This window comes from Corvus kubaryi, unplaced genomic scaffold (assembly GCF_017639235.1).
Source record: "Corvus kubaryi isolate FWS band 111438036 unplaced genomic scaffold, C.kubaryi_AGA036_p1.0 130, whole genome shotgun sequence".
NCBI lineage: Eukaryota > Metazoa > Chordata > Aves > Passeriformes > Corvidae > Corvus > Corvus kubaryi.
In genome coordinates this window covers 2,353,415-2,371,088 of record NW_024580665.1, presented here as the reverse complement: position 1 = coordinate 2,371,088, position 17,674 = coordinate 2,353,415, and the positions used below count along the sequence as shown (strand labels likewise).

The 17,674-nt window shown below is 45.3% G+C and overlaps 1 protein-coding gene across 7 annotated transcripts in view; it reads right to left on the bottom strand.

Moving 5' to 3' along the window:
- Positions 1-1,107: 1,107 nt before the first annotated feature.
- Positions 1,108-17,674, bottom strand: part of GRIA3 (glutamate ionotropic receptor AMPA type subunit 3) — a 148,724-nt gene continuing 132,157 nt past the window's right edge. For 2 of the 7 annotated variants that reach the window (XM_042028456.1, XM_042028435.1), the window contains 2 exons: positions 4,116-4,363; positions 3,365-3,537 (listed from right to left, as the gene is read on the bottom strand). In XM_042028456.1, coding sequence (XP_041884390.1) covers positions 4,118-4,363 — 246 coding nt within the window. In that variant the 3' untranslated portion in view covers positions 3,365-3,537; positions 4,116-4,117. Of the gene's footprint in view, positions 3,538-4,115; positions 6,643-17,674 lie in introns of those variants that run through there. The other 5 variants (XM_042028464.1, XM_042028427.1, XR_006016151.1 and 2 more) reach the window with 5 other exon arrangements.

Genomic DNA, 17,674 nt, shown 5'->3' with positions numbered 1-17,674 from the left:
AGGGACCCCACTGCCAGGCACCAGATGCTGAGCTGGAAAAGGTACCAGTGACTGCCAGTACATTTTTCCTGTTTCCCCTGCAGCCAGAGGCAGTGCCACAGGGACACTCCAGGCAGCTCCAGTTTTGCAGGGTGTGTTTTGCCCAGCAGATACCAGATCACTCAGGTCCATGCCCACCTGCTCTGCAGCAGCACTACTGCCCAAGACCTTCACTGGGGGATTTTTTTTTTGATTTTTCAGAGGCCGATTTTTTCATCCCCAGTCATGCAAGAGAAGCCTGGTGCTGTTCCAGCTCAGCTTCAGCAGGCCCTGGGTGCTTACAGGAGTGCAACCTTCAGTAGTCCTTGGAAGGAGCACAGGGAGCTGGTTCCTGATGGGGACCATGAGGGTGGTGTGGCCAGGGGTACCCCCAGAGAGGCTGCCCCTGCTGGGGTGTGGTTTGAGTGCACACCAGCTGTTTAGTACCAGGATTACTTCCTAAGGTTCATAGTTTGTGGTGACTTGGAAAAACTACACTGTGGGTGAAGTAAACTCAATAAATTAGAGTTGGGATTAGCTGCAATGTTGGGTGAAGGGCTTTTTCCTTAAAGAAGCATTGCTGAAAAGTTGGGAATTGCAGGAAAATACATCTGTTTAGTGAACATTTAAGGAATTTATCTACCCACGCTGCTGCCCGCTGCAGGGGCAGGGCAGAGCATCTCTCACCCTGGCTGGACCCTTGAGGCTTCTCCCCTGCTCCTTCCCTGCTCCCAGGGAGCTCCTTGCACCTTGCAGGGTCAACCAGCTTCTATCATCAAGAAAATAAAAAATTAGCTGGTTTGCAGGTTACCAAACCAGAAAGACCCATTTCCCAGCAGCATCCTCAGTTCAGTGTGGGAGCCCCTAAACTGGCCAGGTGGGACAAGGCTTTGAGCAACCTGGTCAAGAGAAAGGTGTTCCTGCCCATGCTGGGGCCGTTGGAACTGGGTGATCTTTAAGGTCCCTTCCAATCTGAACCTTTCCAGGGTTCTGTGGTAAATATCTGAGGGGCATCCCAGACTGGCCAAAGGGAGAGCAGTAGGGAGGGACTCTTTCTCTGCTGAAGAAAAGAGAAGCAAGCTCTTTAACATTTTTTTTTCTTTACAGTTTTATTTACAAAATGTATTAAAACTCTTTGTATAACACCTCATCAAAATGAGGCTCAGTAATTGATGCCCACACATGCAGTTTATGCTTTTACAGCCATTAGTTTGCTTGGCAATTTTTCTGCTCACTCAAGTGCAGTTTCAACGACCAAAATTAGGAACTTAAATTACAAAAAAAAAAAAAAAAAGAGAGAGAGAGAAAAAAAGAAAAAGGAAAGAACCCCCAAAGCCCCTAAAGCAAAACAAATAAAAAAAAATATATACCAAAACAAATCATCATGAGACTACTGCCAAACTTCCAATAGCTTGAAGTTGGTAGCTGGAATTGGTAAGCACTCAACACATTTTAGATTTACATGCAAGTTTAAAAAATATCGAACCGTTTACCAAACTCCCTTCACTGGTGTGAAGCCTCCACTCTTAAAAATTGATCTGATAAACATACATCTTTTATACAGCTTTTAAGAAAAACATTTGTTTTAAATACAACTCATAACTGCACAGGTTTAGCTCGCCCTTGCTGGGGATGTGATCGCGTTCAGAAGTTGAAAAAAAATCACAGTTTCATGAAAAGAAAATGAAAACAATTTTTTTGTCCATCTTGTTAAAAACTTGAACAATAAATTATTCTCCTACGAGCTTTTAAAATGATTTTATATTACATTTTGTTGGAAATACTTATTTTTAACAAGATTTTCTTTTTCTTTTTTCTTTTTTTTTTTTTTGTTTGGTTTTTTTTTGTTTTTAAATCCTATTAAAAGTTCAAATCTATCATCAGCAAACTAAACGCCTAAGGGTCAGACTGGTTTAAATGAGTTTCTTTTTCACTGTATGTTACTGATGAAATAAAAGTCTATCATAAACTACGGAAAATACATATTGTCGATTAGAGGTAATTAGTATGCAGACATTCCATTGAACATTTCCCATGGATTGACAATATGTTTAAAGTTTTGTGGGTTTTTTTTCTTTATCTTTTTTTTTTAATTTTTATTTTTCAAGATGAAGTTAAGTAGTATCCAGGCAGAGGTTCAAGGCTGAAATGCTGCTGCTGTCTAAGACGTTGGATGTGAGTAATAGTGAGCCCCTCCTGGAGCAGAGGTGGCTGGAGCACGGTGTCCTCCTCACAGAGAGGCAGGGACAGGAGCATCCTCTCACCAGGCATGAAACAAGAGTTGGCAGGAGCTGATATAATATAACACTACTAGCAGGAGTCATGTTAGATCACTTACTATTACTCTGGAACTGCAGCTCTAACTGGAGTTACTATCCTCTTCCCTTACTTCTGTTTTACAAGGACCATTACCGAGAAGCATTAGCTGAGCACAGTGCTAGGTGGGAGAGAACTGCGGAGAAGCAGAAGCAGGCCTGGGAAAACCTAACCTGCCCTTCTCTTGCTTCATTGCTTGATATTAAACAGTGAATTAAAATGCAAATGCACAGCAAGAAAAGAGATATATGGTCTGAACCTAAACAGCAAGTAGCTTTTCCTTTTTTTTTTCTAAATTTTAAAAGCCACCTGATGTCATTTTAATAAAGCACGTATAGGTATGCCTGATGATAGAACAAAAAAAAAGGAATGCAGTATTTTCTGCCTGCACTTTAGCTACCTTGTCAAGAAATTAATTTACTGATCTGGAAGCAAGACATGCAGTTCCACAAATTACTTTCTTTTGGATTAACAGATTCACAGTCATTGACCTTAATTGGTTTGAATGCACAGATTCTTTCCTTCAGGTGTTACACCTTTTGCTGCTATACAGAATTGCTCAAATTAGCTGGAGAGATTAAAGTGGCTCAGAAAAAAAATCAAATCACACCACTGTAAGTAAATACTGAAACACCTTGACATCAGCTCATACAAGCAGTGGCAGGCCAGTCCGCATTTGCACACAGCAGATTTCTGAGGCTTTGTGTCAGGAGGAGTTTCATAATTTGATACGACTGGGGTGGCTGATGAAACCAGCTGTGGTTGCTTTCAGGACACAAGTTCAGTTACTGTGCAGTGGTATCAAAGAATGGCTTTTGTTACACTGATCTTTTTTTACAAGAATTTTTTTTTCATGTACCAATATCTTGTTACCAGTCCTTTCCTTTTCTTTTTCCCTTTCATTTTTTTCATTTTTTTCTTGTATTTTTCTTCTCTTTTCCTCTCTTCTTCTTTTTCTTTTACTTCTTTGAAGCAAAGCAAGAATATTTCGGTGATGGTTTGCATTGTTGTGAGTCTCAGAGTCTTCCATAAGGCACTGAAGGAAAAAATACCAGTTTTTCCTATTAAAAGTACATTGCACCATCATCAATGCGTGTCATGCCTGACACCTCGGAGAGAGTACAACTGGCTCAGGTGGTCTGAATCCATGAAGTAGCCACATTCTCTGCTGCTTTTTATCTTGCATGCTGTCAGGGTGAAGATCTAAAATAAAACCAGAAAGATTTCATCACAGCCTGGCAGTGAGGGGCAGGGGAGCTCAGCCCATGGAGGGGCACAGGCTGTGGGCAAGGGGCTAATCAGGCCTTCTCAGAATCATTTGTCAGCAATTCAGCTCTACTTTTCCTGCTTTGGAAATCATGAATTCTAGTGTAGAAGGTTTGGTTCTATTGTAAATTTTTTTTGAAACTTCCTAAAAGCACTTACCTGACCTGATTATAGTTTACAAAACATAGAGGAAGAGATCAGCAACAAGAGATAAGAATTCTGATTATAGTGATTTTTAAAGCAATTAACAAAATACTTTCATTTGAACTAGCACGATGCTGGCGAGAGGAGTTACTCACTTCAGCATGAAGTGTGTAAAACAGAATGGTACCTTTCTGATCCTGCTTCTGATCAGGAAAGAAATTTTAATGACTGATACTTAGAAACTGCCACAAGACGGTGCTTCAAAAGCCTCTTGCAGCAGCTCCCTGGTGCACACAACAGAATAGCACAGACAGCTAAAATGGAAACAAAGAAGAAAACCCAGAGGGTTTGTTCCCGGCCCGCAGCCGTACCCCTAGATTTTCACACTTTCTGTGCCGTACACGTTGTAGCCTTCCCTGTAGGTAGCGTAATTCTGGGTGTTGGTGGCGGGAGCGGGTTTGAAGTTCTGCGTGTTCTTGGTGAGTTTCATTCGCTTGGACTCGGCCCGAGACTTGTAGCAGAACTCGATCAGTGCCACCATCATGGCCAGCCCCAGGCCTCCCACAAGGATATAGAACACGCCAGCAACATTGCTCAGGCTCAGAGCGCTCGTCTTGTCCTAAGAGAAACGAGCCATGCTGTTAGTTCTGCTGGGAGGGGCAGACAGACAGACAGACTGACAACAGGCTACTTTGCATTAGCCCTAGCTGGAATAGCTACACCCACGGTATTCAGTGTCCAGCCCACGGACCAGTGCTGACCCCCCATCCCTGCAGCTCGGGGCTGCACAACAGTGACTGCTCTGTCCTCCACCCTGTGGTGGGTGAAACCCTGGCTGACTCCAAGGCAATGAGGTTATTTTGGACACTGACTTCCCCAGGCCTTCGGTGTCCCAGAGCAAAGTTGCCTATGGCCGAGCATCCCTGGTAGCAAAGGCACTGGGGGAAAGCTGTGCCAGTGGCTGCATAAAACAGCAGAATTTACAGCAGGCCATGACAAAACTAGAAAAAGAAAAAGCCAAACCACTACACACTTGGGTTTGGTCAATGTAGGTAAAATTCTTGAGATGCTGCTAAACTTAACTACCTTTTTATTTCAACAGTTAGGGAAAAAAACCCACCCTAGAAAGATGGTCAGTTACTTAGAGGTCAAGTAGCAGAGCCCTGAGCTAAACTAGCACCTTCTGGAGAGTGAGTTACTGAATGAAACCTGACATTGTAACACAAAAATCACTGGTCAGGGTTTATCTTCCTTCAATACATGTCAGATGGGGGAGAAGCTTGCATTTTAAAAAAGAGGGTTCTGGAATGGGATTAAATAGACCTGCAACCCTTCTGCTGCTGCATGGGTGGGTGGCTGTGGGCAGGAACAGCTCCTGGTTGGCACGGCCCAGATTGGGCTGACACACCACAGTGGCCTGGGTGTGCCCTGATGGGCAGGTGCTAAAGAGAAGACACTGCTGACAGAGCTCGGTTAATGAGTCTCTCTAGGGAGAGCTAAATTTTGCATATAGTCAGAGTAAAATATGATCTACCTTGTAAGTGTCTGTGTGTTTCACAGGCAGTTTGGATACACGTGGTTGTAGCAAACAACCTGCCATTTAAACTAAAGATCTTAATCATTTATACCTCTTTTTGATCACAGTTCCTTTTGGAAGCTGCCATGTGTTCAGATACCCCATAATCCCAAATTTATCTGATACAACAGCTACTGGGTTGTGCCCTAAGTAACTTCCAGTCCTACTGAAATCAATGAAATTTTATTATTGGCTTTGCTGGAACTTGAAATTGTCCTCTGACACTGAAAGGGTGCTTTGAAATTATAGTTTTCTGTTCGAATGATTACAGAGAGCACTTCCAAAGGCACCAGGGGAGTTAGGCACTCAACTGTGACTGATTTCAGCTGGAGCTGGATTCCTCCTCCTCTTGGTGCCTTTGAAAATGTCCTTCATTCCAACAAGCCCAGCACTTTTACAGAGTTTTTCTTCCCAATGGGTCTATAAGCATTAAAAAAAAATTTAAAAAAAAATCATTCTTTTAACTGAGTGGTGTAAATAAATATTTCCTGCAATTTAAGTGTGCAGCTACTGGGCCGATCCACCTCAGAGGTGGGACCTCCCCTGGGGTCTACAGTGGTCCTGCATGAGGCTGGACAGCTCCATAGCATGGCTGGTGGATGACAGGACAGTACAGCAGCAAAATAGTTCAAAGCAGTATAAAAAGGAATATACAATATTTAGGTAATGATTCACCATTAGTATTTCTAGATTTTTTTTTTTTTAAATCCAATCAATTTCAAAATGAATTTGCAAATAGGGCAGGAAAGGCATTTTTTCCTTATTAGCTGTCTGTCCTGAAAATTTGTGCCCTTAGCAAGCATGTGACTGTTTCCCAAACTGACATGTAGAGAATCTAAGTAATAATTTTGAAACAAAAATTTTTTTTTCAATAAAAATAAGAAAAGATGCTGGCCTGAACAATAGACAGTGACTGTGCTGAAACTTGCACATTTAAATGAAGACATCAGCTTGGGAGACTTTGGGGGCTTCTCTTAGCATGTTTTTCTAGCAAAATACTCACACAGAGAAACATACTTACAACTACAGTCTGTTACTGCATATAAGAAAAATGCTGTCATGTTCTGAGAATTACTTATTTTTTTCTATTCTTTTCTTTCAACCTTCAAAATGTAAACAGCAACTTTTGAAAGTCATTCTTGGTATAAACAAACAGTGGGTCAAAATGTGATTGCTAATCAGTACAAAAAGACCTTCAGCGACTGACCTTACTTCCGGAGTCCTTGGCTCCACATTCACCCTTATCGTACCACCATTTGTTTTTCAGCTTGTCTAAGATGCCTTGTTCACTGAGTTTCAATACTGCAAGGTTTACAGGAGTTCTTCACGTGGGAAATAACATAAATAACATTATATTATGTTATTTTATGTTATTCAATCTTTAAACTACTTTAAAACTATACAAAGCGATAAAGCAGGGTTCCTGGCCACAAAGTATTTACACTGCAGGCAACTGGATCATCCCCTTAAGTTAACGCTAGAGCATCTCTACATTACCAGGTCCTGCCCATATCGCTTTGAGTAATCGGCACTCACTGTTAAATGAAGGCAGTAGAAACAAAGCAAGGCCAATCTCCCACTTTGGTGCACCACAGGCACCTGCAGTAGCTTTATGGACTTGGGTAGGTTTGATCCAGCAGGACCCCCCTATTGCACTAACAGAGGGAAGCCCCCACACCAGCCACTGTGGCTTCTCATGGTCAAACAACGCTTGTGGGCCCCGATCCCTGGCAGCCCCCGTGCCTGGCGGGTCTCTGTGCACATCTGCAAAGCAAAAACCCCCAGGCTGGATCCATGGAGGAGGTTTTGCCAGCCATCACAGCCACTTCCCTGCTGGAGGTGGCTTCTCCAGCTCCTGTGGCTGGCGCTGCAGGGGCTGTGCTCGGAGGCATCATGCTTAGCTGCACTCCCCAGAACTGCTGCATCTCGAACTCCCCAGTCCAGGGAACTGCAGCAGAAAATAAGCAAATGCAGACCTCTATGAAGCAAATTAGGGAATATGGAAACACCGGCTGAAAGTGCACAGAGTGGGAAATGTTGGCTGGATAAACAGAGATGGCTGACTCATGCTGCCAAGAGCCCACAGCCCAGGGGGACTGAGCTCATCTGCCCCTCCCATGTGGGAAAGCAGCACCTGAGGAGCTCTCGGTTGGGTTTTGTCATTTCCACTTCCTCCTTGTGTGATGTCCTGTTTTTTTTCCCGCCTGTTTCCATGTGACAGGCTCCCTGTGTAAGAGACACCTTCAGTTCCTGCTCCTGCTTGAACAGCTCCGATCCCTGCTCCACAGCTGCACAGGGCTGGGTCCTTATCCTAAGCAATGCAGCACTTTGCATGGGATAACACCAGGCAGACACATGCACAGCCTGCTTCGGGTCCATTCAGGCCTGCTGTCAGCAGAGGAGACAGAGGAGCTCAGCCCATGTCTGCTCCAGTGCCAGCCTCATGTCTGGCTCTTGCTGCTCCCTGCCTTCCTCCCACCCCTGCCCAAAGTTCCTGACTCTCTGCAGAGCAGAAGAGACTCAGGAGAAAGAGCAGCAGGACCTATACAAAACACCTTAACTAGAAGCTAAATTCTACAGCGGCATTTAGGGAAATATCCCCAGACTGGGAGGGCTCACAGCTCTGAGCAACAGGAATGGCTGAGCCCTGCCTGGGGCAGGGCAAGATGCTGGAAGAAGTAGCTGGTAAAGAAAAGCCCTTTTCCCTCATCTGCCAAGAAGCTGCCTCTGAGATGGCTGTGAGACTGCTGGTGGCTGATGTTGGGAAGTGCTGCCCTCGGAGATGCTTCGTGTTCTTTGGCAGGAGGGTGGCAGCCAAGCCCAGGAAGCTTGTGGGGTATCATGAGAAAAATGATCGTGTTTAAGAGCTCCTGAGCTGAACGCTCCACAGGCTGCTCCGACATGACTCTATGTAGTGTCACCCAGGCCAGCAGGGAGGCAAGGGCAGGGAAAAGACATCCAGGTGGGGAGAACCGCTGGTCCCAGTGGCAGCGCTGCCAGCACTGCCAGCACTGCCTGCAGAGCTTTCTGGCTGTCCAGGCAGAGGCAGCACCACTCACTCCTGGCCTGCACAGGACTCAGTTTGACACCAGCCAAGATTTTATTTATATAAAATGGCTATTTCTAAGCAGCAGCTGTAATCTAATTAAGTATCAATCAGGGCTGGCTGTACACACTCAGCTGGACACAGCCAACGGGTGGCGGTGACAAGCCGCATGAGACAGACGATGTTTGCTGGCTCGGCGCTGGCAGCAGGCACGGAGCTCCTCCACCCGGAGCCAGCGGCATCCTAAAAAGCCAGCTGTGCTGCAGCTACGCCTGCATCTTCCTACAGGTAGGGCTGTAAAATATTAACGGGATCAAAGCACGCTCCGAGACACTGCCAACACCCCGGGGGTGGAGGTAACGCACCTGCCCCACTCAGTTACACCGATGGAGAGTGGCCAGGTCCTGGCCAAGCCACCACCGTGGACCTTCTTGGGCAGCTGGGCTGTGTTGAGACCCCTGGTGACCCCCAGATGAACATGCTACAAGCAGCCATGCATACCTGCAATGCCAGGCAGTGAAAGCTCAGTGCCTTTACCTTCCCCTTACAAGCCCCAGCAGAGAGCAGGGTGAATTATTACTCAGAGAACACTACTCTAATTTTAAATTTCATTTAAAAACTATCCAATTTGGAGAGATTTTATGCAATACATCTCTCTGCTTTGAAAAGCATTGTGCAGCTGAGAATACACAAACAATAGGAAGAAGGTTATAAACACCTTTCCTCCTACCTGCATATTTTATTGTGCAAATTTTCCCCTCCCCCCAGTCCTATTCTGAACACTATTTTTAATTTGCCTGCCTTTGTAAACCCCATACGGAGTACTGAGAATTTGCATAACATCCAATACATTATAGATTAGCTTTCACAACATTATACAGTATTGGGAAATGAGAAGGCTGAATATGCTAATTAGGGTGCTTTATTTTTTTTTAAGCCAAGATTGCAGCTAATTGAGCACACGCAACTGCCAAAAAAAAAAAAAAAAAGACAAAGTAGTAAACTAAAATTATCTTAACTAAACAGATGGGAATTTGCCTAACCTGGGGTTTTCATTATAATTTGTCACAGCCCTGTTTGCCAGGTGAGGTACCACATTCCCTCAGCCTGAGTAGAAGAGAGGTGATTTGGTACATCCATCTGTCCTAGCATGAGGAGCTGAGTGGGATGGGCAGACAGGTGCCAAGGAGTCACTCCTTGCTTCAGGCCCACCCAGGCTTTGCTGGTGGAGCTGTCACCATGCCAAGGTGCTCTGGTGCTGGGGCTGTCCCCATCCTGCCTGGCACGGGGGCTGAGCAGGTGGCTGGTACCAGAGGGTGAGGTCGTGTATGGAGGGATCAGGGGAGGCAAGTCAGACATGAAAGAGTAGCTGATGCCTGTCCCTCCCTGCCTTGGCCTGTCCTGTCCCCCCCCTCCAGATGACCTGGAGATTTGCCTGAGCAAGATCCCAGCCTCCCTTGGCTCAGCTACTTTGCTAGGCAGGGCACTGGGAGGAACATCTTGTACCTGAGCGAGGACACCCTCTCAACATGCAAGAAAAGGCACCAATTTGTGAAGCACAAAATGCAGCTTGTTTCTTCAAAGTCCTAAGGAACAACTTTGCCTGCTTCCAGGAAATAAATCCCAAAACCTCCTAATGCATGAGCTGCTTCCTTCACAGCAGGATTTGAGCAACTTTATGGTGAGAGAAGGCATGATGCCTCTGGAAGCGCTGGTCCAGCACTTCATGAATGCAGTATGAGCTGGTGCGGGATAGACTCCTCAACTCCCAAATTCCCAAGATAAGTAGATATATTGGAAAGTGAGCCTGGCTGCTGAGATTTTCCAATTGCTCATCTCTGAGTAGCTGTCTAGCCTGGTTCAATTTAACAGTCAGAGTCAGTCATGGCTTTGGCTGAGATCCTGATGGAAGTGCGGAGAACCATGTCTGGATCCTGGCATTTTTCACTGAGTGCTCAGCAGTGCCCATGGAACATGAATCCTCTGTGTCACCCCTCAGCTCACACCCAGCCAGTCCCAATGGTGTCCCTTGGGCAGTGCCCGTGCCAGAGCTGTGCCTGTGCCAGCCAGTCCAAAGCCACCAAGTTGCAAAGTGTTCTGTTGGTTGTTGTAGAGGGAATTGAAGGGTTCTTCTAGGAGTGATGGCTGCTGGGTCTAGGAAGGGGATTTTTCGTAGCTTGGCCTGGCACTGCTTGTCTGAGAGAGGATTTTAAAAATTGCCTGAGAGGCAGAGGAATGGAGACACTAAATGACTTGTCTGGGTCCCATGGGAAGGCTGTGTCACCAGCCACCTACTTCTTTCACTGTCCAGCTCAGAAGATAATTTCCTCATTTTCTGGGGCTCTGTCTCAAAAGACTTCCATTTCCTTGTCTTTTTCTTGGGATAATTTTGTGCTTTCCAGATGGTTTTTAAAATCATGTTGCTGTTGTTTGGCTGTATGGGATATCCTGTAAAGTCCTCAGCCCTTTCTTAGCTGGATTCCACTGTTTTTCCATGCTTTAATTTATGATGGGATTCTTTTTCATCTCCCCTATGTGATTTCCAGACCTCTCTGTTAGTTTGGTTGCTTTGATAAAAGTAAAATGTTCAGAGGTTTGAGAGCTTGTGTTCTCTTGTTGTGCTCTGTATGCCAAGAAAACAAGGTGAGGCCATTTGGACTGGGATGTTAGCATTTTTGGATGCCACAGGATGGTATTCTTGTCCAGACAGTTGCAGTGGTTTTTTTCCTTCCCATAACTGAGGGATTTTGTTGTTTCCTTGCTTTTGCTTTTCATCCAATATATCTGAATCATCCAGGCATAAACCTGTGAGTTTGGTTCTCTTGGGCAGCTCTACCAAACCCTGCTAAGATTTTTTCTACAAATGACTGGAAGACTTGAGTTTAGAGAAACAATACCAGGAGCCTCATATGGGATAGTACCACCCTGAGAGGCAAATTAAACCATCTGCTACTGTAAGATCAGTGCCCACCTATTTTATAGGCTTTACAGAGGCTGCCACAAACATGATCTTATACCTTGACAGAAGTGGGTTTTATTGGTGTTTCAGCTGTTTGATTTCTCTGCCACCCTATTAGGAGACTCCATTCAGGTGCTGGCAGCATAACCTTCCCCATTTCAGCCATCAGCTACTGCTAGAACACAAGCTGTGCCAGTCTTTTTCCAAATTTAATATGGCACCATCCCAAAGGGAACCTCCTCTTCCTTTTGCTGTGTGGCCCTGGGGCCTCTTCCCTGCTGCACTTCAGCCTGTCTGGGTGCAAGACACCAACCACGGAAGCCCTTTGCACCCTTTGTTGCTGGTGGTCCCAGATGACAGGATGATACTGATGGAATGAACTGATTTTTGAAAAACAAAATCATTAAAATCTCACCCCTGAGCTGGGTCCCCAAAGCTTCAGTTTCAATTTAAAAACTTGGGCCACCTCTCCCTCAAATTCAGGAATTGCTACAGCACTTTTTCATGCAGGTTGATCCTGTACAAAATATGGCATTGTTTCCAAGATGAGTATGTTCACCATGCAGATGCTCCTTCTCAGAAGATGGAGCTGCTACATGCTCTTTGCAGAGCATTTATCACATTTATATTGCAGTATTACCTGTCTTCCATTCATGCAATTAATACGGAAAAGAGGGAACACAATGACTCAGAAGCCATTTGTTCTCTCCTCCTCTCTTTGAGACAGCCTTACCTGTCTGAGCGATTTTTTGCCTTGCCTCCTCTTACCAAAGCCCCAGTTTCAGGTTAGCTGCAGTAAATTTTATCTCCATTGAGAAAACTGGTGGTGTTACAATATTTCTTTCTGGCCAGAACAAGCTTGAAGTAGAAGACAAGTAAATTAATCATTCAAGAAGTAGATCTTTATTAGTCCCAGAAGTGGGAAGGTAGAACTTCTGACCCTCTCAAATTATAAATCATAACAGGTTTTTAGTGCTTGATTAATGACCTTTTAGGTTACTTGTCATGATTTCACCAGCACCTATTTAAAGAAGATAACCCCAAACCAGATGTTCCACCTACTGCCATCACTGACTTCTACCAGACACATGCCCAGCAGGCTGCAGTCCCACATGTGACTGCAAAAGCAGGCCAGGCTGCTCCTTTTGGCAGTTGGGTTCCAGTTACGGGCCATCATGTTTGTGTGCTAGTGCAGCAAACAGGACCCTTTCCTGAACAAACTTGGACTGCAGTGAAGAGTCTGAGCAGTTTCTTGGAAAAGTGCTGTTAATTTATGAAAAGAACATTGCGATCTTGCCAGGAAAGGGCCATTTTCCAGGAAAGATGCCAGTGCCTTTGTAGCCAGTGTTTGGGTTGGTCCTCACAAGTCGCAGCAGGCGATACAAGGAGCTGGTGACCACTAGAGTTGAGAATTGGGAACAGAAGTCACTTTAGGACTTGAACATCTCACCCAATAATCTATAGGCTTTTTTCAGCTCTGTCTAACTGGTGTTCAAGTGGCATGAAGTCTCAGCAATGCTGTAGTTATGTTTATTACTTGCAATCCATAAAGATTTAAGTGATGATTGCAACAGCTTTGGATAATTCACATCCCATTCAATGCTCTAATGGATGTAATCTAAATGTTATATCCGAACCCAATCACTGCCAAGGAGAGTGAATGAACTCGGCAGACAGCACACTGTTCCTTCAAACCAGATGAACCATTGCTCAGAATTCATTTAGAATTTTTAGATGCAATCTTTCAGAAAAGCAAGCTGCAAAGTAAAGGTGTAACCAGCACGGCTCTTCAAAGCACCAACTAAAGGGCTTCCTTGGGGCGGCACAGGATGGGGAGGGCAGTGATGGGCTGCACTGAATCTCCCAGGCAGTGGGACTGCCCATGGGCTGCTCTGGCACCTCTCACTACCTGGGTTTTACAGTTGCAAGTGTTCCTTCTCCCACCATCAGCTGGTTCCTGATTTTCTGTGGAGTGGTGTACAGGGTACGGTGTGGCATTTTCACAGCAGTGTTGCTTGCAGCATCTTGAGAGTCCAAATGTAGCTTTTTGGGGGTAGAGGGTAAAAAACTCACCCATGAACTTGAAGGAAGATCAGCATTGAGAGCTCTTCTCTGGTCCTTAAAATATCCTTTCTTCACTTGTGCCTGGGGCTGAGGCTCAGGATAGCAGAGCACAAGCTACAGCAGACCTGATCAGCACTTCAGCCAGGGAGGGATGCCCAGCTGGCTCAGGAGATGTCAAACACTGGGAAAGAACTCCAACCACTGCAGCTTCACTGCTCATGAGTGGTCCCTGCACAGGAGAGCTCCACAGGCCTCTGCAGTGCTACTTGGCCAGGATATCCATGTCCCCAGCAGCAACGGAGAGGGACGTGGGTGATCTCACCCAGCAATAGAGAGTTCATTTAGAGGTGAAGCTAAGAAATTTAAGGCCAGTGGCAGCGGGGATCCTTCTCACAAAGGCAGATGGATGCTGGCTCCAAACATACAGCAAATATGGTCACCAGGAGAATTGTCCTTTGCTAACAGCCCTGTGTACTTAACGCTGCATCTACCACAATGTGCAATCCTGTGTGGTCACCAACAGGCCCCTGTTCATTTTTCCCAGCAGTACAACAGCAGACAACAAATTCCTCTGGTTGGAGAAGTGTTGTGGAAATGCAGGCACACATCACTTGGGATGTAGCACTTACAGCAAGGCTGTTCGTGACTCCCTGCACCTTGGTACTGGCCCTTTGGGTGCACAGGAGAACGCGAAATCACAGTGCCAAAGACAACCCTGGCCTTCAGCTGTGTCACACTGCATGGCATAGAACAGTTGTAAATCTGGTCTAGTATCTAGCTAGGCCAGATATATTGCTGATTTGTGCCATCAAAGCAACAGAAAGCCACAGGAGGCTTCTGGCAAATCTGTCCTTCCTAAGAGTGCAAATTGTCTCTCCTAGTGAAGTGTGACATCCTGCCTCTGCACGAGAATGCTGCCCTGGCCAAGCCCCATGGTCAGAGCAAGGGCTTGACCTCCACAAATGGCTCATCACCCTCCTGTCCAAATCTCAGTGATGTGAAGGAGGCGAGAGTCCATGGTGGTACCAGGTCTTGGTTAGTACATTATAAAGTGGTTTTTTACTTGTTTTATTATTATTTTTAAAAAACCTTGTTTTATAATTAAATAATCCCTGTTGGTTTTGCCTAATCCTTTTAGTTTAGGAATCTGACATATTTAGAGCACTCTCACTTCTATGGCAAGAAATGTTTTCCTTTGTTCCTTATGACCAGAGCTGTCCTTGCTGGCTGGAACATCCCTGGGATTGCTGACATCAGCACAACCCAACCAAAACCGTTATAACATCAAAGAGTTCAGATGTTAAACACTTGGGTTTCTAAAATCCACCTCACAGTGTCAGAGAAAGGCAAGTGGAATAAGGTGTAAGCATTTTCTAAATCCAAAATGCTTCCTAAAATCCTCTTGGGTAAAACTACTGAAAACACTGTTCCTGCTGGTGTCACTGGCTGATCTCCACTAACCTCAGGGGAAGCAGAGAGGGCAGCTTGCTGTAGACATGTGGGACAAATCAGGTTTACCAAGCTCCAAGAGGCAAATACCTGAAGAGTATAGAGATTACAGAATAACAGAATATTCTGAGCTGGAAGGGACCCACAAGGACCATTGATTCCAGCTCTTAAGTGAAAGGCCCATAAAGGGATTGAACCCTCAACCTTGGTGCTATCAGCACCCTGCTCTGACAACTGAACTACTCTCAGTGTGACCCTGAACAATGGCACTACTGCCTGGCACTGCATCCAGCCAAGCAGAGAAATCCCTCACTGCCACACATCACACTGAACCACCAGCCTTACCCCACCCTGCTGGCAGAAGGAGGGGAGGTGATGCTGAATGGGGCCTCCAGTCCTGTTGACTGAAGCTGAGGGGGCCCAAAGGCAAGTGGCCACTGCTGCATCCCTGAGCCAGCCAGCACAGGTACACAACTGTGCAGGGACTGAGAAAGGCAGAAATCAAGCCCAGGCTCTCTGCTTAATTTGACAGGATACCATAAAAAAATCTCACTAACAACCATCTTGGTATCATTAAAATATAAAGATAGAAACAATCTAGGAAGATACACCAAATCCAGCACTACTCTCTAAAGGGCATCGCTTGAGGTTAAAGACCCATCTAAATCAAATAAGGCACTTTATTCCCCCAAGCGGTATAAATCCCAGCCTGATCTGTAACTATTGAATGGACTTTTTGTCAGATCTTGTTACTGAGATAACTTCTGAATAGATGCAAAACCTGTGGGTGAATGCATTGTCCAAGGGCTCTGCTCTTGCTCAGATCAGATCCATCTGCCTGTTGCAATTTACGAATTTAGCAACATTTCTGTGCCATGACTTCATGTTTTGCAACACACCCACACGTGAGGGATGGGGAAGACTTTGTTTGGAAATGGGCTTGTTATAAAAACCCACTATGTTTGTTTAAAGACTACAGTTCCCTGGTACCACAAGCAGGAGTGAAGAGCCCTGAAAATACGGGCATAAACCCATATGGTCAATCCCTGTTCCTTCTTGTCAATCACTGTTTCCTACCTTCTGTCTCAAAAAGTGAGCTTTGGTATTCCACACTGAATATTTAATATTCAAGGAAAAAAATGCAAAAAGCACCAGGCGTTTCTTCTTTAAGTAATGAGCCCTTGGTTGCTCTTTGCTACCATTTCAGACCCACACCACTTTTTCCCTGTCCTGCGTTACCAGCAGTTGCACATCTCCAAGATTTAACATTTGAGGGATTGAAATGCTTTATGGGTGGGCAGAGGAAGGGATAAAAGTGAAAGCCATGTAGTTTGAAAAGACAAAGAGCTTGCAAAATTAGAAAATTAAAACTCAGCACTTCAAGCCCTATATATCCCCAAACCACCGAAGAAATATGCTGCATGTTGATGGCTGGGGTAGTGCTTGGAGGCAGAGCAATAAATCCCCTGGCAGAGGATGTTGTTTTTCCTCAACAGCAGAGCCAGAAGCAGTTCCCTTTGCTCAACGCCCCAGGGCCCTGAGTGCTGGTGAAGAGCATCCTGGGGCTGCAGCTCCCTGGCTGACAGGGGATGGGTTTAGTTCCTACTGAGCACTCAGTGACTGCAATAGCTCTCCATAACAGAACTTTGTTATAGTCTCCATTATTGGGCAGGAGTAACCTGCCATTACAGTTTGGAGCATCCAATGTATCCTTGAAGAATCTGAAGCGTTTTTCCTTTGGTCACCAGGTATACATTTTAAATTAGGGTGTTTGAATGAGCATATGATGTCATTGCAACATCTATACACACTCTGTGCACACCTCTACAGAGCCAGATGTGTTACCAGCTGAGGCTGCAAGTTCCTCTGCCCTTTGCAGAGTTTGCAGCCTGTGTTTGGCAGCAGCAGCTGTCTCAATGAAAGTATATTTACACGTTTCATAAATGTAGCTCAAACAAATTAAACTCTGTACTAACAGGATTATAATTTAATAGAACTGCCAAGTGCTAATGCAATAATACACGCCAATTGGATTAGGAAGTACAAGCAATAACAAGTCACTGTGCTCATTCACAGCAGTACCTGACACGTGAGGTATGGATATGGTGAGAGGGTGGCAGGAAGAGCAAAGGCGGGCAGGTGCCCAACATCACACTCAAACCTACATCATCTGAAAGAGCGGCATGGACCTTTCCTGTTATTGCTTGGGTCCTTTCTAACCTGGATGGGTACGAGCAAGAGACTCAACTTACCTTGCATGCCGGCTATCCCCTCACCTTCTCCTTCTCTTGTCTCTAGACACATCCATTTTCCCCCTTGTCTTTATTTTCCTCTTGAAATGGCTTCTTCTGTGACTCCTGCTCTTGGGTCCTCAGCAGGCTGCAGGTAGGTGCTGCTTAGTCCAAAGGCTACACAAGACATTCAAAGAACAGCTACATCGTGTGTACAAAAGCTAGAGGCGTTCAGCCCACAGTTACAGTGCCGGCGAGCACAGAGAATTCCACAGAACAGCACAAGCGCCTGTGTCCATGTGGGCACATTGCTGAAACATTAGAGCCACTTTGAAGAAGGGCATTTACTTTTCCCTTTGTATGGTAAATGACAGCAGTTACTCTTGAAGAGAAACAACCAAGCCCAGACCCCCAGGGAGATGTTCAAAGGAAGGGCCCTGCTCCTGCTGCTGGGAGCTCCACTTTCAGCTGCTGGTTTTCCTTTTTTCCTTTCCCAGTACCACAGAGCCTTCTGCCTTGACTTTCCCCATACTGATACTTACAGTGCAGGATAAATGACTCATGCAAGCAATCTATGGAAATTAACTGTTAAGCACCACAAATAT